Below are 22,368 nucleotides of genomic sequence, written 5' to 3' on the forward strand. Positions count from 1 at the left end.
GTGAACTCTCTGGGGCCTCAGCCTGTCCTCAGCCCCTGAGTGACAGAAGTGGCATTAGACACAGCAGGGGGCCTGATCTAGCCAGCAGTGAGTTTCTGGAAAGACTGCTCGGGTGGGAGGGCTGTTTGCAGTTTGTCCCTACTCCCTACCCCTGGGGATTCAGGCTGATTAATTCTCTAATATGAAAGAACTCAGAGCCGGGAATATGGGCACCCATCAATAAACAAGGTGAGCCCCTGACCCCAGGACTTCCATTCTGTTCAGAGAGAAGTCACACACGCTCTCTTGTTCACCAAGGGTGTAGGCAAGTGCTCTCTGTACATCAAACTGCCTGAGTCACTTTCACGATGGCCACTTCTCCATCTGGTAGAGCTAGACCACATATGGGTTATCTTCTCCTGTACCAGAGGCAAACCAGAGAGCTTGACCTGAGACCTAGAGGGAAAAATCAGAACCAAACAGGTAAACCCAATATACCTCTTGGGTTCTGATCTTAGATGCAGGTCATCTGGACATAGATCATGTTCCAGGCATCAATAACCATGCATCAATGCCCTCAAACACAGTGGCTTTGTATAACCACTACTCGTCTTCCTCAGAGCTTCTGAGTTGATGGGGCTTGGGTTCTCTCATGGAGCTATGCTCAGATGGTGGCTAGTGCTGGAGTCAAAGAAAGCCTTGACTAAGCTGAGGGTCCAAGACTGAAGATGGAATGCTACCTATCCCTTCCCTGGGACATCTGGTCTTGTTACAGCATGAACATTCCAAGAGATTCTGCATAGTCTTCTAACAGAGCCTTGGGATTCACACCATGCAACTTCCACCACATTCTAGTGTATGCCAGCTCAAAGCCAGTGAGGGAGGACAGCACGAAGTGTAAACAGTTGAAACATGGACACCTAAGGGTCATCTTTGGAGCCTGAGGTCACTGACATGTGGGGATTGGACAGGAAGGTGGGAGACATTCTACCATCCTGCTGCCTGCTGGCTGGGTCCTCAGGGTAGTGGGCACTGACATTACAGTGTCGTTAACAGGTTTGCTGACATCATAGGGCAGTGGGCAGAACATACAAGCTCCCTTCCCATTGTACACTACAGACCTCTGGGGGAGAAAAAGGAGTGGAGGTCATTCTCTTGTTTGTTTCTTCTTTTTTCTTTTCTTTTTCTGGTGTTGGAGCTGGGTATCAAACTCAGGGCCTTGTGCATACTAGGCAGGTCTCTTCCATGGAACAATACCCCAGCCCTATTGTTTCTAACTTGTTATTCAGACTGTAGTGGTTTGAAAGAAAATGGTGCCCAAAAGTAGTGGCACCATTAGGAAGTGTGTCACTGTGGGGGTGGGCTTTGAGATCTCTTTTGCTCAAGCTTCCCTCAGTGTGACAGTTAGTCAACTTCCTGTTGCTTCTGAGTCATGATATAAGGACTTTCAACTCAAGCACTATGCCTATCTGCATGCTGCCAAACTCACTGCCATGATGATAATGGACTGAACCTCTGAAAGCGTATGTGAGCCACCCCAATTAAATGCTTCCTTTATAAGAGTTGTCATGGTCATGGTCATGGTGTTTCTTCACAGCAATGAAAACCATTACTAAGGCATAGACATAATTTAAAAGTTATAGAAAAGTTACAAAGACAGCCCAAAGAACAGCTGGGACCCTTTTGCCAACATTGCTCACCGTTAGCATTCTCTCTCTCTCTCTCTCTCTCTCTCTCTCTCTGTCACACACACACACACACCTTAGCATCTGCACACACTCCATGTCTATATCTGAAGGGGTAGGGTGGGTTTGTGTTTCCTGTTTGAGAGCATGTCACAGACAAAGGGCTGGACTCAGCGCCCTTATACACCTCTTATACACAGATGGCTCTGGTGATCTCCAGCTTTCTAAGAAAAGACAATCCTAAGACCAAGTTGCAAACTTTGTTTTGTAAGTTCTAAACATGGGACAGTTTCTTTCATAACCACAACAGTTACCATTTTTAATAGGGACATGGTACTTTAACCTAGCTTTCATAATCCTTTGGACTCAAAGATGCCCCTTTATGACAATATATCCATCTACTATTAAAAAGGGTTCTGCTATGTTGTCTATGTAGCCAGGCTGTCATTGAATTCATGGTTTTCCTATCTTAGCATCTCAAGGAGCCAAGACTACAAGCAAGTGCCATTGTTTCCTGCATGTACTATGCTTTCGAATGGAAACAGCCATTCAGATATGTTATAGCCTGTGTCTGGATTTGAGGTCTGCCTAAAGGCACAGCACATGTCCAGGAGTACTGTTTTAGGAAAGGCACTGGAGTACCTAGGGGGGGAGACTTCCCTGAAGCCCCTGCAACCACTAAGCATCTGTGGGGGCCAGGGAGTCAGAGAAGGAAGCTGATCTCTGAAGAGTGAAGACTTGTTTTCCCTGCTTCCACACAAACAGTCCAGTCAGCATGCAGTCTCGGGGCCAGAGGGAAAGCCAAAGCCTTGATGTACTACTCTGAACAAGCGGTGGGGGCTTGGGGATGTGCTGTCTGGCCTGAAGAGGCCAGTGTGTACAAACAGATCGTGTTAGAAAACTGTTGGCTTCTCAAGGAAGCCAGAGGCCTCTTTCAAAGGATAAAACTCCCCAGTGTGCAAGCACTGACCTTGACTGTCTGGCTGGTAGGAAGGGGAGGGGGACAGAGCATTCAGGGGAGGCTGTCCCATGCCTGCCTTTGTACAGAGATTCCTGACAACCCCCCAAGAGGCCTGGTTGGACCTTGGCCCAGGATCAGCTTGGCCTCCTCCTAAATCAAGTGGTTATTGCTCCCAAGTTGGTTCTAAGGGATTCCAGGTGAACCCTGCTCATCTGATGCTCCAAGCCAACCTCTTTGCTCACATCCGGAAAGGGGAGAGGAAGGGACATTGTATAGATCCAGGATTTCCCCAGAATCTGGCAGCCATGCAGATGTCTCCACAGGGCAGGGGCAGATGGGCCCACCTCCAGAGGCCCTTTCACACTTCCCCACACAACACTGCCATCCAAGGCAAAGACCTTCCTCCCTACCTCCCAGCCACTGCCTCTTTTCCTTCTCTGTCCATCAGAGGCCTTTCCCAGGACCCTATGGAAAGCAAGATCCTTGGCAGGGCCCCTAAGCTCATACTCAAGACCCAGACATCTAGTTGCCAAGCACCAGAGACGCCATCTGTATATGGTAACTCATCTGGTTTGACTACTAAGATGTTCTCACAGACACGGCACCCTTATGATGACACAAAGGGGACAACTTTAGTGAAGGCACCCATGGGCATGCCAGTAGAGAGATAAAGGGAACCGTTGTGCCATCTGCCTTCAGACACATGCTGGACATAAATGACCTGGACCCCCGGGTAGGAAGCATCAGAATCCGGTTTGGTTTGCTGAGGAGGCTTGGTATGTAATTGGGGTGGGGAGGGGGAAGGAAAATAACGTGGTGCTCATGTATCACTATCCACCTTCTGGGCAGTTGCAACACTTTCACATGTACATGTGTGTGTGAGTACAAGCGTGTGTGTGTGTGTGTGTGTGTGTGTGTGTGTGTGTAATGTGTAAGAGATTTCCATGGATCGTATAATAAACTTATATAATAGCTATTCAGCAGAGGGTGTGACACATGGAACCCTCAAACAATGTGCCCTATTCTCCATCACTGTGCTGCACGCAGCCTAATTGGCCTCCTCTCTGATAAACTGAAGCCTTGAGAAGAAAAAAAAAGGAAAAAAAAAAAACCCCACCACATCAGAACACAGCCAGGATCCAGTCACAGGACTCCCAACTTCACATCCCAGCTCCCTCCTCTGGGTCCTGCCTTCTCAGCCCCCCCCCCCTTAGCCCCTAGAGCCAATCTGATGCTATTTCTTTCACGAAGTCATTCCCAACTCTAGCTTCCAGAATTAATTTCCTCACCACTTACAGAATTAATTTCATCCACTGTTTCCTCTGCTTAGTGTTTTTATTAAAACCAGCGATGGCAAAGTGGAGTAGGTCATAAACCACTAATATTAAGCACTGAGGAAGGTGGGTAGCGTGTGGACACGGAGAAGTATACAAGGGGATGCGGCCCCTTTTGGACATGCTAAGGGTCTGGGCAATAGGTGGAAAAGAGCCAGTCTCCAGTCTCCAGTGTTGTTTGTGACACGCCCCCTAACAACTGCCCCCTAGCCCCAGGGCAGGGTGGGCCTCATGTGTCAGAGAACAGTCTCAAGCACAGCTCCCTGCTCTGACCTTTGGTCTCTGGGGCCAAACATAGATAGCTAACTGCACCCAGACTTCTCATCTGCAAGGCAGAGCCTGACCATAGCGCCTATCCCACTGAGGCCAAGCCTACAGACCAATCCTACACAGCCCCACCCGGGGGGAAGACCCTAACGCCCTACCCTGTTCTGTGCAGAGCCTACAGGAAAACCTCTGGAGAAGAGGAAGCCAGTTCATCCCCAAGCTCATTTTGATTCCAAAGTACAAGACCAAAAGCAGCAGCTCTGCCCACCTGCGGGGCTCAGCCCTATTCCTACAGGACCCTTCCACCCCTGACACCTACCTCAAGGTAGTCCTAGCTCCCTGCATTCATCTGTAAGGTGTGCTAGGGGAGCTGGCAGGCTGTACTATTTGAGGAAAAAGCTGACGCAGTAGCAGCAGCTGCTCTTTTTTTTTTTTTTTTGCGGGCACCTGCAAGGGCATTTCAAAGTGAAGAGGGAGCCTGGCCCCCGGCAGGTGTCCAAATCTGCCTGGAAGATGGAGTGGGTGTCTACCCCAGCCCAGAGCTGGCTTCACTTAACCATGCAGTAGTGACAACAGGGAAGGTGTCGCTTCAGCAGTAGCCTGAAGCTTCCTGGATGTGGGGTGGAGCAGCTTCAGGAAGCGGTCAAAGAAAGGACCCAAGACAGAACTCTCAAAGCCTAGAGAAGACATAGGAGAGCTTCTCCCAAAGGCTTCCGTGTGCTAGCCTCTTAAGAACCCACACCCTGTGTGTTGGTGGGAGGTAGGCCAGTTGAGCAGGTGTGGGAAATCCAGAGGTTCAGCCACCTGTCCTCATTCCCTCTCCTCTACTGACCTGACTAGAGGGCAGATGAAGGGCAAACGGGCCAGAACTCTGACTGGGAGGTTCCCTCCTTGCAAGCTAAATTACTTCTGCCTAAAGAGCAGTACATATTTCCCACAGACCACCCCCACTTCTCCCTCCATTTCTCCCAGGCTTCCCCCAACACACAGATTGTTTGGCTCCCATTAGCAGAGCCTGTACATAAACGGGCGTGTGCACACGTGCGTGCATGATGCGTAGGGCCCGGGATCTCTGCCTCTCCCTCGTAAACATGGGATTCATTTATTAAATGCCTCTCTGCCATTTCCTTTTTTGCCTTCATCCTGCTTGTTTAATATTGCATTTGACATTCTCATTTTATAAATGGCAACAGAAGCAGAATGGATGGCTAAAATTAGCTTACGAGTGAGAATGATGCTACAAATAGGTTCGTGAGCACAGAAGCCCAGTTAATTCCACCCCCCACCCCCACTTTTTTTGGGCTGGTTCCTAACTGAGCTTTCAGTTTTGGGGGATGAGAATGATGCTTGAAGGGAAGGATAAGAGCTGTGTCACCAGGCATTCTGCCAGAAGCAGGACACAGATGCTGACCCTAGCCTCAGGGAGGTTCCAGGGCCAGCTTGGCCCAGCACTGTGGTCCTGATTTGGAGAGGCTCTCTTGCTGTTCTGCTGTGCTGTGCCTCTCAGGTGTTCTGCTTGGTCCCCCAAGTGCACCCTGAACTGAAGAGGGTAGGCTGCAGATCCCAATCTTTGCTCTTGGAAGTGAGCTCTCTGGAACCTACTCAAAGAACAATTTAGCCAAAGGGTTTGATTCAGCTCTCCTGGGACCTAAAGAACTCCAAGTCACATCACAGGGCTGAAGCTTAAGAGGGCATCTGCCCGAGGATCTGAGTCTCATTCCCAGCACCCACGGCAGGAGGCTGACAACCGGGCTGTAACTCCAGCTTCAGGGAACTCAACACCTTCTTCTGGCTTCTGCTGGAAATTGCACTTCTGTGCACACAAATTAAAATAATGACCTTAAAACAAAACAAAAACACCCAGAATCCCATCTCAGAACTCGACTGCTCTGTTCCAGAGGCTGTGGGCCTCTCCTCTCTTGGGAACCACCTCCAGTTTGAAGCACCAGGAGTACCTACCTCCCATGGGGACTCAGGAACTATCCTGCCTGGTCCTGTGGCTTTCTTCCCTGAGGACCTCACATTTACTCAATCAAAATGATCCTGAGAACGATGATAATGATGATATTAAAAAGATCCATCACTATGATGGAGCACTGTATGGCCTGGCTCGGTTTCAAACCCTGAGTAATCCTTAGTCACAGCCCTTTCTCCAGTGGTTTCCCCTACTCCCCACCCCCACGCCGTGTCCTTGTCTTAAGAAGGGGACAAACACAGAAGTTAACTTGCCCAAGCTTATGATGCCATTTGTCAAGGAGGCACACGGGGTGGACAGCACCACCCTCTGACCTTTGCTCATCTCCCCTGTTCAAGGCTGGCTGCTCCCTTAGGAATGATGGACTCCTACAGGATGCTGCTTCCTCAAGCCCCATCCTCTCTTCTCTGCTTCACAAAGCATTGCTGTATGGTAATGCTGACTGATCATTAAGCTAAAACCCTTTCCTCAGGGCCCTGGAGGCAAGCATCCCCCACACTGGACTTGCTCTGAGCTAGTCTAGGCCTCACTTGCAGATGATGGTCAGTAGGCCAAATCCAGCTGGCTGCATCCTGTTTTTGTAAATTAGCTTTTATTTGAACCCAGCCACGCCTACTCATTTACATACTGTCTGGATCTGTGTTTGGCTACAATGGTGGTGTTGAATAGCTGTGACAGAGACCATATGGCCCTTCAAGCCTCAAATATTTACTATCTGGCCCTTCACAGAAAGCTTGGCCCCTGGCTTAGGCCAAATGGAGGTCACTTGCTGTCACCTGCTGTCACTGAGAGTATTTTCAAGAGAGCTGGATTCCTGCCAGACTTCCAGATTATAAATGTGATCACAGAGTACACAAGGCCTCTGGGCCCAGGAACAAAACCAGGGCTTCATCTGGGCTGCAGAGGGATGAAACAGGTACAGGTAGACAGAGGAATCACACTATAACCAGCAATGGGCCTGGGCTTCTGTCTCAGATTCCAAAGCTCTCAGTGTCTCTAAATGACCCAGCAGGTCCTTACATGGGGACAGGGGGATCTAATTGTTAGCCCCAATAGGTATGCCTCACAGGACTGTTAGAGTAGAAGGGTTCTACAAAGAGGAGACCTGGGCTCTTGGAGGTTCCAGGGTTAACTGATCTTTCTCTGATGAGAAAGAGACTGGAAGGTGATGCCGAGGGTACAAGCCTGGTGAGGGACTGGTACCAAGCCTAGCCAGGTACCCTGTCCTGTCTCTGGGCGGTGCCACAGCACCAGGGGTACCCATCATCAGTGGGCATCTTCCACTGCACACGAATGACTGCCTGACTCTTGAGTGCTGGGCTAAGAGGGCCAGAGACTAGGAAGTCCTTACCTGCTAAAACAGGATGCCCACGCCGGGACCACCTGCTAACCACGGTGTGGGTGCATGGGGGGACAGGTGGGGGGTCATTGCTAGGCTTCCATTCATTCCAAGATATACCCATATCTTGCTTAGCAGATTTGTGTGAGTGCAAATGCCTTAAATAAAAGAATAAGAAATGGTGCTCTAAACTAATCAGCAGACACAGAAACCCAGGCCTGCTCGCCTTTCCTAACCTCCTCCTCCTTCCTTACTGTGGTACTTGCTCAGTGGGTAAAGTGACTGCTGCCAAGCCTGACAATCTAAGTTCGATCCCTGGGCCCCACTTGAAGGTGAGAACTGACTCCTAGCTTGTCCTCGCACCTCTCACCTCCACACACGCATCACACGCACCCTCACACCTACATATGCAAATAGGTAAGGGAAAAAGGTGGGTTTTTTTTTAAACCCAGAAAGGTTAAAACAAACACACAAACAAACAAACAAACAAGTTTCAGCTATTCCACTTGTGTCTGTCCCATCACTTGAGTCCCTCCTTCCCCTCTGAGCTCTAGTGGTCCCTTTGGAGAATTGGCAGTGCTTGGTTAGCACGCTGTGCGAAAGGCAGGCGCGTGCGGTGGCATTGTCTGTACCTGCAAGGGACCAGCATGGCGCTTGGAAACACCAGCTCCCTGTGACCGAGGTGTAGGAGAAGGTTCTACCTTGTAGAGCCCTACCTTGTAGGGTGAACCACACTACAACCTTCTTTCTTAACCACTGAGGCTCCAGCATCTCTCCAATATTATTTTGAGATGGGGGATTGCGCCAGGCCTCTGAGGAACCCAGAAGCTGGCTCTGTGTCAATTCTCACCTCCCTCCCTGTGGCTGCCTGGCACATCGGGAGGCTGCTTGCAGGCTGGGCTCTGGACCGACTAATCAAGCAAGCGTCCCTGCTGCTATGCGACTGCTTCAACCAGGGGCGCACCGCCATTATTAGCTGCACGGGCACTGGCACTGGCACTGGCACTGGGGCTTGCAGAGCGGTCAGAGGAGGAGCATGAGGCTGCTCTGTGCCTGCATTTATGTGTTTGTTCTGGCTGGGGCTGAGTCCCAGCTCTTGTGGGTTGGACCTTGAGCCTGAGTGGCAGCCAGCTCTCTACCATGCCCCAAGGATCAAGGGAAGAGGCCTGGACTGATGGCTGAGCAGGACCCCTAAGCCCAAACTTGGTCCTCTTCCCTGGCTGGGAATCTAACCTTCAATTAGGAGATCAAGAAACTACATGGACTGAGGGGGAAAGGATGCTCAGTGGCTATGGGAGGCCTCCTAACCCAGCAAGACCATCACAATGGCCTTTCATTTCAGTCTACAGAGGAAGGCCAGCCTTACATACGGGTTCAATCATGAGTTCAGGGCTGCAGCTTTCTGGTGTTGAATTCTGGCGCTGCCACTTGCTGACTGTGTGCCTTGGGGCAGTTGCTTCATCTCTGCCTTGCCTATCTGTAAAATGGGGAAAATGGTTTTGATCTTGTTTATTCCAGGAAGGGTGTGACAACCTGCTCAAGGCAAGATACACCAAGCAAGTGTCCAGCAACTAAAATGTAAACATTCTAAAATCTTAGCTGATGCCACCTGCAACAGAACGTGCCAGGTGGAGACTTCCTGCCCAAACTTCTATCCCACCCTGGAGGAATCTCCTCAAGGTAGGAGGCTGTTCTATGACCCTGTCTTCCTCAGACCTTCCACCTGCCCTAGCTCCAAGATGCTGAAGAGCTTTCTAAAAGGCTCATGAGATTCACTAACCAAATTAGAGAAGAAATGGCTGTGGGAACTCTGGTGTGCCTTTGAGTCAGGTGGTTGGCTCCTTACCAACTCCTTTACTCACTCCATAATTATGAGTTTAGTCTGGTGAGTGCCAGGTGGATGCCATTGAGCCAGAGGTCCTGGATTCAGGTCCCACCTCTGATTCAGGGCTCAGCCCAATCGGATCTGCAAATGTGAGAAAGTGGGTACACAGGTACACTGAGGGGCAATGGCAGGGGCTGGGGTGTCCTTTGCAGTTTCATAGCACAGAACAGCAAATTCTCCTGTGTCTCTATTAGTAACTGCTTCGGCTTAGAGGTCTTCCTGTTCTCTGTCTTTCTGGGTAGTTCGAATACATTTCCTTTCTTGGTGCATCCAAAAGCAACTCAGACCACCGGCTCCTTTCCCTCCTTTAAATCCTGCCTTTCTTCACTGACAGAAAAAGCTTTCAGGATAGTGAAGCCTCCACCCCGAGGTACACTCAGTATGAAGCCCTTTGCTCATGGCAGCGCACTTAGCCTTCAACAACCCAGGGAAGTGGCAGGCTTAGCTTGGTTTGCTGGAGTTCAGTGACCTGACTCTGCCCCTGACCCCCAGAACCTCTGGTTCCTCCTCTGGTAGGTCTAGGCTAAGAATTTCCACTGACACTCCGAAGTCTTGGATCTGAACCAATCTGCCCCTTCTCTGTCTACTTCTGATTTTTCTTATTTCTTACAGAGCCAGTACAGCCCCAGATTAAAAGAAGACAGGAATTTTATACTAGAGGCACCATCAAGTCAGTGGCACCTACATGAAGGGTGGCACTGATCCTTGGGAGAAGCCTGGGGAAGTGGTTGCCGGCATTTCTGGCTCCTAGTCAGCATGTCCTTACCCCCCTTCCCCTGGTCATCTGAGGGATTGATTACCCTCACACCCCACACTCAGACAAGAGTCTACATAGTTCATTGAGAAGCCAGGAAGCTCATAACCTACGCTCCTTCACTATGGGCAGCCCTGGGACCAACCCTGGGCCTCAGTTTCCCCACTGAGACAAGAAGATGATAAAGCATTTGTCACCCTGTATCATAGGCTTATTTCAAAGTCTACCAATAGTGATACTGGGATTCATCTCTTGTCTTTATTGTGCCCTTCCCAACGAACTCCTGGGAATGTAGGAAGGGTATCTGTCTGCATCCTCTGCTGTCTCTGCCACTCCCGGATGCCCAATGACCTCCCTTGGAGCCTGTCAACACCAAGCTCCGGAGAGGGTCAGCAAGGCTGCACACAGATGAAGGTCCTAGGAAATAGCGACACTGACTTAAGGTGGGAAAGGAGGTGCCGCCTGGAAGGCGATGGCACCCGGAGGACAAAGCCCATGAAGGAACCTGTGCTGTGCTTTTCTGCCTATCTCCTTCACACCACGTTAATGCCTGTGCAGATGCCTCCAACACACACTATGCAAAGAAAGACTATTTTCATTTCGGATGCATATGATGGCTAGGAACAATATGAACAATATTATTTTAGTGCCCTGGGAAAAAATTAGCAAGTCAAATATTGAATCAAGCCTGTAGCACCACATGCTAAGCAGATTGCTTTGATCTTATCCACACTAAAAGCTCTATTATTGAATCTAAAGTTGGTGAACACATATCAGACCAATATACAATGCATATCTGAATGCATGTTTCAGAAGCAAGGAATGTTTTGACAAAAGGGAGAAGAAATATCAAAGTCACAGCTGCGGCCGGAGCACACATTTGCCTACCCACCCTCTTTTCTCCGGGCCGGAGGCTTTGCTGGCCAACCAAAATGTTTGTACTCTGGGGGACCTGCAGATGGGTCCAGAAACACCTGCTGAGCTCTCTCTCTTTTTTTTCCTAGAAGCAACAAAAGAATGGGGGTCTGTCACCCCACAGTCAACTTGAGAGGAGTGTGAGATGAGAGAATGAGCCAGCAGACTCCACACAGGGCATGGCACCCTCTGGTGGCCAGTTCTGTGGGAGGACTCCCTGACTCCACAGAGTTCCAGGAGTGGAACCACCCTCCTCCTGAGGCTTCCTCCACCAGGAGGAACCGCTAAGGAAAGGGAAGGAGGCAGCTGATTATGAGGGCAGAAAGAGAAATAGTTTGGCAAATCTCCTGTCTAAGATCTGCTCCTCCAGGGCCTTCCATCAAAAGCATGGCTGGAGGACAGGACATACCTTCAGTCGAGCACTCAGGAGCCAGAGGAAGAGCAACGCTGAGTTTGCTCCCCCCACCCCCAAGAAAAGCATGGTTGAAATCAGGGGACCAGTGTAAGTACTGGTATTACAGATAAACATCATTACTTCCAAATGGTGTCCAGCCTGTGGACCATATCCAGCATGCCCAGCCTTTGCCTGCTTTTCATAAGGTCCAAGATTTCGAAAATGTCCTTTTATATTATTAAATGGTTAAAATATAAGAGCTGAGTATGCAGCAAGATGCAGAGTGCTTGCCCTGAATGTTGAATTCTTGTTGGAGGAAAATTCATGTATGTAAGGCCTGTGGACATGTTTGTACTACAACACAGACGTTACTATGGTCAGATGAACAAAAAACTCGTTTTTTTTGTTTGTTTGTTTGTTTGTTTAATTAATTTTGGCTTTGTGAATATGTGCAGGGATGGCAATGTGTATGACTCTGTGTGGGGAGTGCACATGTGTGCAAACCAGAAGACCATCCCTGGTGTTCTTCAGATGCACCCCCGTCCCTTAGAGTTTCTCATTGGCTCTGAACTCATCAACTAGGGTAGGCCGGTTGGCCAGTTAGCCCTGGGGACTTGCCTGCGTCCATGTCTGTAGTGCTGGGGTTTTCAGAGTGCACCACCATACCCAGTGTTTTTTTATAGAGCTTCTGAAGGTCTACCTTGGCTGTGCAGCCCTGGCTGTCCTGGAACTCACTACATAGACCAAGCTGACCTCAAACTCACAGAGATCCGCCTGCCTCTGCCTCCCAAGTGCTGAGACTAAAAGCTTGTGCCACCATCATGCCTGGCCTATTTTTGGCTTTTTGAGGCAGGGTTTCACTACATAATCCTGACTGGCCTGGAATTCACCCTGCGGACCAGGCTGGCTTTGAGCTTGTGGTGATCCTCCTGCCTCAACCTCCTAAGTGTAAGTACTGGTATTACAGATAAACATCATTACTTCCAAATGGTGTTCACTAGAAGAGTTCATGGGCTACTGTTTCTCACAGCTGCTGCTGCCATTAATGGGGTTAATGGGGCTGAACTTTGACAGCCTCACCTCATACCACTCCCTGACCCCTGCATGCATGGCACTGATGCTAGTCACTCACAAGATAGGCATGTGACACAGAGAAAAGGCTCCCTGTTCCAGAACAATCCCTCCAGACTTACCATTTTATTATTGATTTCATGGAAATGAATCTCACAGACTTTCTCCACAACGTCTTCATTCTCAAAAGTGACAAAGCCAAACCCTAAAGAAAGAAGAAACAGAGGAGGAGTGAGTTTGGTTTCTACAGGATGTGCAGGGTGGCCCACAGTCAGGACAGGCTCCAGATGGGCGGGGGTGGGGGAGATGGGGATGTTGTGGTCTAAGCAGTGATTCCAATTTGTACCCGACACCCTTCCAACAGTGTGGCAACAGTCAGGATTCCACCCACATGCAGCAGGCACCGTGTGGCTTACATATGCCCTGAAGCAAACAAGAAATTGACTTGTCTGTTATTTACAAGGGCCTGGCTCTGTGCGAAGGCAGGCTTGTGGGCTACAGAGAGCCTCTTGGATCTCTGCGGGTCCTTGGCTGGCCCTCTCTGTGAGCTTCGATGGCTAGCCCTCGGGTCGGCCTCCGCGCGGAGGCGGTTATTGGTCCTTTTCTTCCTGAATGACTTCCTCTAATACCTCATCAGGACATCCTGAGGCCTGGAAGGAACTATTAAAAGTTGCAGGCCTCTGTTCTGTGCGGGCATCCCTTTGCTACTGCCGCTTCAAACACATTGTGGATTTGGGGCAGTTTAAGACCGACTGATGCCTGCTGTCAGCCCGTCAGCTATCCACTGTATTTACTCGGCTGGAGGCCGGCTTTACTAGACAAGCTGCACTAAAGAATTTTGGCAGGCGACTGCCGTTCAGCATCCCGCATGCCTCTCTCCACCCTTCTGCCCCTTCCTTTCTTCTCTTTCCACCCCCAATAGCGTTTCCAGTATGTGTCCCCATCTGTGACCCTACTCAGTAAGCACCAGGGTACGTGGGCCCACACATGGTGGGTCTACCACCTTGCATCGAGCACAGCTGTCGTGTTGGCATTGATGTGCAAGAGGACCTGGGCAGAGATGGAGAGACACCGATGAGGCAGGGGCCTGGTTATAGTCTTTCCTGGGCATAACCTGGGCACTTGTTTCTGTTCTCTGGGCCTCACACTTGGTTCCTGGAAGTAGAGGTAGTACAAGCATATACCAGGCCCCAGATCTGAACTCCCAGTTCTGCTATGGACGTGTGTGTGTGGGGGGGCGGCTTTGGGAGGTGAAGTGGTGAAATTGATCATGAGGAAGAAACCCGAGTGGGTTTCTTATAGAAATGCTGGATAGCTTGCTTTTCCCCCCTCCTGCCCAGTCAGGCTACAATAAGGTGTCTTTGTGAGCTGGTCAAGGAGCCCTTCCTAGGGCTGACTTCTTGCTTCCAGAACTGTAAGAGGCCTGTTGTTTACAAACTATGGCATTTCCTTTCCTTATAGCCAAGGCACTCCTTTCCCCAAAATGCGAGCAGGCCTAACATGAAGCATGGGAAGGCAAAACCCAACTGGCTGGTTTTATAGTATGATTATCAGTGCTCTCTATCAATGTCTAAGAGGCAGACATAGCCCATTCCAGCTTCTGTGTCTGTCCTGGGGCTCGGCCACCCAAGGTAGAAAGAAAATCAAGTCCCTTCTGGTCCACCTCTAGTACCACACCACCTTCAGGGAAACCACTACCAGGGAAATGGAGCAGACACACTGAGCTTTTATGTCAGGGTTCCCACAGCAGGCTCTAGAAGAGTCTTCAGGAAAGAAGGTGGCTCCCCACTCTCAAACAACCTCCAGTGAAACAGAGGGTTGGGGCTATCTCACAAGTGCAATTAGGACCTTCAAGCTGTGCCATCTGTCACCATGTACCAAACTCAGAACTGATGTTTCCACATAGTACACACAGCCTTGGCCATTGTAGACACGTGAAGCAGGTGTCTGACATGCTCACAATTATCTGCTGAGGGGGCTCAAACGGGGACAATTTCTCAGCACCACTGGGTTAAAGTTGTGTCCTCAGGCAACCTGAGGCCTGAAGCAGGGACCACACAGGAGCTATCTAAAATGAAGGCTCATACTTCGCAGGCTCTGTCCATGGAGAGAGCCTACAGAGCTTTCTGACTCTTTCTGCATGTCACCATTAGTTCCCTACCTCCTATCCCTTACTTCCAGCCCGTGGGACACATGTACCTGGGAAGCTAATCCTTCTGGCCTGGGCCCACCTCAGCACCTTGCAAGTAAAACAAGCCCAAATGAGCTAGGGTTTTTGTTGTTGTTTAGGTTTCTGTTTTACCTCATTGCTAAGTAGTGACCCTCCAAATGTACACCTACACCCCAATCCCTGGAAAACAGTGGTTTTGCAAATGTGATTACGGATCTTAGGGTTAAGAAGAGCTCCTAGCTGAACAGGTGGTGTCCACATAAGAGGTGTGAGATGGAAAGACATACTGAGCAAAGGCCATGGGAGGGCAAAGGCAGACATGGTACAAGTGACAGAGTCACAACCAATCACCCCATGCCAACAGACTGTCACCTATCACCGGGGAGTGAGTGCAGCCACCACCTACAGCACAGTGAGACAAATGACTGATGCTGCTTCAGGCACCAAGCTTTTGATTATCTGTCATGGCGCTCACAGGACACTCACACAGTGAGGGGACAGGCTCCTGCTGTCTCTGCAGTAGGGGACCATATACTTCCTCCAGCCAGGGTGCTGACTCACCAGTCACAGTGTTCTGGACAGAAGGCTGGAGAATGTGGGTGGATGAGCAGGACCCATGCAAGCTATTAGGAGGACGGTGGAAGCAGTGCCACTCCAGGAGGTGGAGGGCAGCCAGAGGCCCGGAGGCCGCTGGTGGCCCAGCGTATTCATACTCAACAGAACAGGGGCAAGCGTGGAGCTCTCCCTCTCAAGTTGCATCTGTGTACCCACTTAGCCCTTGGTCCACCATGGAAGTCACTGCTCCGAGTCACTGTTGCTGAGGCCTGTGCTGGGCCACCAGGCAGACGGGAAGGAGGCAACCAGCTAGGAGTGGGATTTGAAGTGCGCATGGCTGTAAGGGAGCCAGATGGTTCTTGGCACAATTTTGGCTTCTGACTCTGCACTTTCCTTGACGGTCCCTCTTCCCTACCCAAACAGGCCTCAAAACATGTGTATCATGAAAATGAAGAGATGGCTCAGTGCTTAAGAGTAGTGGTTGCTCTTCCAGAGGATCTGGGTTCAATTCCCAGCAGCCACATGACGGAAGGCTCACAACCATCTGTAAGGTCAGTCAGTTCCGGGATGCTCTTGTCTGGACTCAATCACTGCACACAAGTGATGCAAAAACACTCACAGTGCATAAAATAAAAATAAGCAAAATGAAGAAAAAAGTTTTCCTGACTAGTGGAAGAGAGCCTGGACTGAGGCCTCTGCACCTTGGATACATCACAGTTTAGTGGCGTCAAGACTCATCGGCAGTATTTTTAGCATCTATATATCTTCAACATCCCTGTCTGTTTGGCCTGAATAGAGAAAACAAACTTGATTATGTCTAAAATATTTATTTATTCCATTTGGGGAAGCAAAGAAGCAATGAAACACTTAATTATCAATAAGTGTTATTCCTCAACATATAATCATTTTTATCTCACAGGTGCATTATCATTTCCAATGAATTAGTAACTCTGTGGTGAGCAGCTTCCTCCTCCCCAAGTAAATTAGACAGACTTGCGAAGGACAGAAATAATGGGATTAGGAATTTGAGAGGGATGGGTGGTGAGTGGGGGAAACCTCCTTTGGGCATTATAGTTTTCTCTTTCAAAGTAAAAAATTTTATAGTGGTAAAATGTACACAACATGAAACTTCCCATGTTAAGCATTTTTTAAGTGCACAGCTCCATGCATGAAGGGCAGTGACAAAGTGAAGCCATCACCACACCACCCATCACTGGAATCTCTTTGTCATCCCAAACTTAAGCTGATACCCACTATAAACAGCCTTTCCGGGCCGCCAACCCTGGAAACCTCTTTTCTTCCATCTATGCAATGATGCATTCTGGGTATCTTTGTAAGCAAAACCGGTAGCCCTTGTCCTTTTGTCTCTGCTTGGTACACTTGACATCAAAGGCTTTCAAACAACCTGCTAGATGCATAACTTCCACCGAGCCAGCCTCGGGAGGGCTGGGAGGCAGGAAGGAAAGAGTGGCGGCCCTTCATCTTCCCAAAGGAAAACCAGGAGGAGTATCTCAGGAAGGCCCCGGAAACGGAGGCATGCAGATGGATAAGAGAAACCTATTATCCTCATTCAGAAGCAGGGGCCAAAGGGACGGGGAGGCTGCTTGGGGTATAAAGTGAGTTTGGATCTCCAGCACGCACGTAAAACCTGGGCTTGGTGGTGTGCACCTGTGCGCTAAGGGAGGCAGAGACAGGTGTGCCCCTCAGGGCTTGCCAGCCAGTCACTGTAGCCAGTCATCAGCAACCCTGTTCAGTAAGAGACTGGATCTAAATAAATGAACGATGAGGTGCAGAGAGGAAGAAGGTCAGCCTCTGGCCCCCACCCGTGCTATATACTCAACAGCAGCAGTAATGCTCCCCATTTCTCAAATGAGAAAAATGGGTCTCTGAACTGGTCCCACCAGGGCACGGATTTGGCCTGTCATGAGCCCACAAGAGCTTGTACTCCATCAGGGACTAGGGAGGGAGCCCCCTGCCTCCTGGGGGGTGTTTAAACTCACTCCAGTTGCCACTAATTAACAGGGGCTGAAGCTGGCATGACAATCACAGACTGTCACCTGCCCACTGTCTCCAGAAGCCTTAAGTGCACCCTACACTTCCAAGGGGGTCCCAGGAGCCCCCAGAACTGGGACAAAGAAGATGACGAGAAGTTCACCCCAGACGCAAGGCTTTCAGAATGGGCGTAAGTACGGTAGCAGTGAGCAGGCTGCATTTACTGACATTGGAGCATTCTCTTGAATGGCGCTATTGTTGGAAACTAACAAGTGAGCCCCACTTAAGAGAAGCAGTTAACAGTGGAACCTTTCTCCCTCTTTTGTTCAAACAAGCAAAACTGAGTATTCATCGGAATAATACAAGGCTATAAGAGGCAGATGAAGAGAATGGAAATATGGGAACAAGATACCTCAAAATTAAAAGAACCACTCTAAACATGGTCACCAAAGCACTTATAGAGTATTGGGGGGCCATTAGGGAGAAGAGGGACAGCCTTCATCTAGCCTCAAAAATAATTTTCTTCTCTTATACTATAGGCCAATGACCACTAATGTACTGCCCACAGAAACTGGCTAATGGAGAAAAAGGTAAAGGAGCCACCCCCTTCCCCACCCCTCCAGTTGTCCAAGTTATTATTTGTCTTAGGAAAAATTTAAGGTATCTATATGCAAGAATATCCAGAACTTATACAACCTCCCCCTTCTAACAACTCTGGGAAGTGCCAACTTCCAAGGGTTGTCTCCAGAATAAACTTGAATGTCTTGGGTATGGGCGTAGTGAGAACTTTCCAGCTTGAAAAAACACTTCTCCTAGCTGCTCGCCAAGGCAACCTGGTGGGAGGCAGGTCAGGTCCACAACACAGCACTCAGCCAGCGGCTCTCCGCAGTTGAGGTCAGCTTTCTCAACCTACCCCATGCCTCTGGAGAGGCTCCTGCCAGTCTGCATCACACCCGCCTGGAAAAGGAGGAAGGACCATTCCCACTCTACACACGGGGAACTAAGCCCACTTTGGGACCCTATAACCTCTAATTAGTACTTCCCTCCTGGTAGAGCACTCCAAACCGTTCCTGCAAACTGGGCAAGAGACCCTCATCCTAAACATCCAGCAGAAGTAAGGCAAAGAGAAAGCATGGAAAGGCATGGCAGATATACACTTGCTTCTCTCCTATGTTCTCTGATCCCAATTTCTTTTCTTTCTTCTTTTTCTTCTTTATTTTTTAAGACAGGGTTTCTCTGTGTAGTTTTGGAGTCTGTCCTGAAACTTACTCTGTAGACCAGGATGGCCTCGAACTCACAGAGACCCATTTGCCTCCCAAGTGCTGGGATTAAAGGCGTGCACCATCACTGCCCGGCACCGATCCTAATTTCTTGACCAGAAAGGCCTGGGATGGGGACAGTGAGGCTTCAGAGGGTCACCACCAAGAGGACTTTTATACAAGAAAATAACACAGGTGTCTCCTAAGTCAGCTAGCCCTGCAATGGGTACAGGGTGAGGGGATTTGACTCCTTTCAGACCTTCCTGGATGCCTGGTTCTCAATGAGTCTGAAACCCTGGGAGACAGACAAGAATGCACTCACACCAGGCGGTGGTGGCAGGCAGATCTCTGTGAGTTCAAAGCTAGCCTGGTCTACAAAGCAAGTTCCAGGACAGTCTCCAAAGCTACACAAAGAAACCCTGTCTCGAACCCCCTCCAAAACAAACAAACAAACAAACAAAAAACCAAACAATAAAAAAAGAAGAATGCCCTCACTTCTCTGGTCTCAATAAGAACAAAGAACAGAACAGGCACCTTAGTCCACACTGTACCTAGGACTGTGCCTCTGAGCTCCAGGAGGTGGCTCAGAACAAAGACTTCTGGTCCAGGTGTCCAGGGGCTGGCATCACCCCCACCCCAAATCCCTAAGGTCCCCAAACAGGCTCGTGATGGATCAGAGGGCCCTGAAGCCCATTTCTCTCCTCTTGTCCTTCTCCCTCCCTGTGTGTCCCCTTCAGAGTGGTGTCACAGCCCCTCCAATGTGGCATCCTTCATGCACCTGCTTCCTCATTTACACCAGTAGTTGGCAGCTGGTTGCTGTAAACTATAATAAAATGCCTTTCCCCCCAAAATGAAGGAATGTGACCAGACACGCCAGACATCATGATATTAAAGCCGTGTCAATTAATTTCTCCCCCTGCTTGATAAACGAACCCCATTCCATCTCTTAATAATGAGGAGAGAAACAAGAAAAGTTGACACTTAGTTTAATTTATTTTCTCAACTTGCCTGGTCATATTTCTTTCTGCTTTGCAGAGCTGTCCAGGGCTGTGGGGAATTACAAGTGGCTGGCGCACAGGCAAGGTGGAGATCGGCATGAGTCGACTGGGCCTCCCTTATTCCCTCACACCACTTAATCAGGAGGGGAGAGGGAGTTAGCCAGCCAGCTCACACCTGCGTCTCTCCAGTCACTTCTGGGGGCTGAGGCTGGGGAGGAGAATCAGATAGCAGAAGCAGTGCCATCAGATTCCTAATCTGGGTCCCTGGAACTGCACAAGACTGAATCCCCCAAATTAGTATTAAGCTATGTGGGTGTTATTGCCAGAAGGGAGCCAGTTTCTCAGCCAGAAAGGTGCTTTTCTTTCCTCTTAGGCTGGAGGATGGTCAGTCAACATCTGACCTTGAAATGTGAAGCAAGACTTTCACAAGTCAGGTGGCATCTGTGAGCCTGCCAGCATAGTTGAGGATTTAGTTACAAGCTAGTTTTTCATTACAGACACTGTAACTCGGGAGTGTGTACAGATACCCTTGACCAGAACTGAGTGGAGGACAGACCCATACTCTGTGGTTCTGCCCAAGTCTCCTCTTGGGGGGGGGGAGCTTATAAAAAGTTCCCCTAGCATCCTAACTGGCTCATTGAGGTGTGGCTGAAGCACCTGCATGTTTATCCAGGTCTCTGGAATTCAGATGCCCACACATGTCTGACCGCACCCTATGTTTCCCAATGCAAGCCAAGCTAATAGATCATTTTATTTAAAAGAATCTAGAACTTGTTACAGGAGAGAGAAAATTTCAGGATTCTATTTCTCAGTGTGTGTGTGTGTGTGTGTGTGTGTGTGTGTGTGTGTGTGTGTGTGCACATGTGTGTACATGTGTCAGAGGCTGATGCTGACTATCTTTCCTCGACCACTCTCTATCTTTATTTTATGAGAATTTGAAGCTTATCAATTTGGCGAGGCTGACTGGCCAATGAGTGCCAGGAATCTGTCATCCCATCCCAGCTTTGGTTACAGGCATGCATCATTACACCCGGTATTTAATGTCGGTTTTGGGGGGATTCAAACTTTGTTCCTTATGCTTATGCAGCAGACACTTTATTGAGAGCTACCTCCCTACTCCCATTTGTGTGTGTGTGTGTGTGTGTTGTGTCTGGGTGCACAGGAAACCACAGCCAGGTGTTTCCTTCCTCCTCCGATCCCTGATCTTTGCCTTGTTGCCTAGTGGCAGGGTTTCTCACTGAACTGGAAGCTCACAGGTTTGGCTAGGCTGGCTGCATAGCCATCAAGCTCTGAGAATCCTCCAATAGCACCCCTATCTCCACCCAGTGCTGTGTTACAGGTAGCTGTGTTATGCCCAAATTCAAACTCAAGTCCTCATGCAGAGCAAGCACCCTTTCCCCAGCCCTGCAAGCCTGCAGGCTCTCGTGAAGTTCCTGATTTATACTCAGGTCAGGAGATGGGGTGGGGCGCAGAAAAGTTGCTTTCCCCCAGAACTGTAAATAGGTTCCCAGGCTGTCTTGATACAAGTATGTAACCTCAGCTACTCAGGAAGCTGAGGCAGAAGGACCCCAAGTCCAAGTTCTGCCTGAGCTAACTCGTGAGTTCAAGGTCAGCCTGGTTAACTTCGTGAGACCATCTCAAAATAAATAACCAAACAGAAGAAACCCATTCGTACTAAACTATAAAGGGTAGACCTTTTTTCCATTCCCATGAATACTCTGGTTTACCAAAACCAAATTCTACTTTAGAATTATAAACCAGTTGAGGGGCATGAGAAACATTTTCTTTCTTTTTACACCGGTGGGGGCATCCACTTGGGCCGGTGAAGCTGATTACACAAGTGTACAGAGCTGTACATTGTAGGAGTTAGGGGGCATTGTAGGGTAGAGACTTGAGGGGGGAGGGGAGGGTAGAAAATAGATTGAGAAGAAGCAGAGGAAGGCAGGGAGAGACCTCCACTCTCCCCCATCGCTTTTCTCTGAGAAGGGGCTCTGTCATGAATACTGATGGGTGGTTTTAAAGCACCCAGGGCTTCGGGGAAGGGTGCCTCATCCCAGACCCTTGTTAACTGAGAGGGAAAAGGCACCTGTGGCCCAGGCCAGACAACCCCAACCTCATTTAATTCTGAGTGTGCTCCATATCAGCAACCCTGTGAATGACACTTGTCAGAGCAGCAGATTAGTTCGCAAACCTATTTTTTGTGCGTAGTGTTCCATCTTGGTTGGGGAAAATAGTCAGTTCTTGGCGAGAGAGACACATATTACTGCTGTTAAGTGCCAATATAAACTCTGGGACGCAGTGGTAAATTCACCAAATTAAATCGCTAGACAACCGGCTCGGATCAGGACCTGGGGAGAATGTGCCAGGGCTGCAGCGTGCGCCCCGCAGGGTGGAGGAGGCTGAGGTCATCCGCAGCTGTGGCAAGGACAGGAGGATGGGCTGCCTCAGCCTGGAGCCTACTCAGGGAACCACAGTGCCTGGGGAGGTCGGGGCAGGCTCCACACGGCAAGAGGGGGGGCTTTTGGGCTTCTCAGCTGGAGGGTTTCCTGAGCATAGAGAAAGTGGAGCTGCTGGACACCTTTCTTTACAGGAGATGTCTAAGTGGGTGACACGCCCACACCACCAAGGAGTGCGTTTTCCAGATAGTCATCCTCCAGCCTCATCCAGCCAGTGAGAAACTTGGGTAAGAGGGCTTCAATCTACTTAATGCTCCCCCCTACCACCATACACACTAATGAGGTAAAGTGGGGAGGGCTGAGATTTCGGAGCCTGGCAGGTAAATGATCCGTCAGCACCTGCTGATGTGACTCCAAGCACTTCTAGGCCATCTTAGGA

At 49.5% G+C, this 22,368-nt stretch overlaps 1 protein-coding gene across 18 annotated transcripts in view; it reads right to left on the reverse strand.

Moving 5' to 3' along the window:
• Window positions 1–22,368, reverse strand: part of Msi2 (musashi RNA binding protein 2) — a 353,285-nt gene that overhangs the window by 52,904 nt on the left and 278,013 nt on the right. For all 18 annotated transcript variants that reach the window (XR_007835060.1, XR_007835112.1, XM_051194255.1 and 15 more), the window contains one exon: window positions 12,682–12,764. Coding sequence is in view for 16 of the 18 variants with exons in the window: in XM_051194255.1 (XP_051050212.1) it covers window positions 12,682–12,764 (83 nt within the window). In the remaining 2 variants the exon portion in view is untranslated. The remainder of the gene's footprint in view (window positions 1–12,681; window positions 12,765–22,368) is intronic.

This window comes from Phodopus roborovskii, unplaced genomic scaffold (genome assembly GCF_943737965.1).
Source record: "Phodopus roborovskii unplaced genomic scaffold, PHOROB, whole genome shotgun sequence".
Classification (NCBI taxonomy): domain Eukaryota; kingdom Metazoa; phylum Chordata; class Mammalia; order Rodentia; family Cricetidae; genus Phodopus; species Phodopus roborovskii.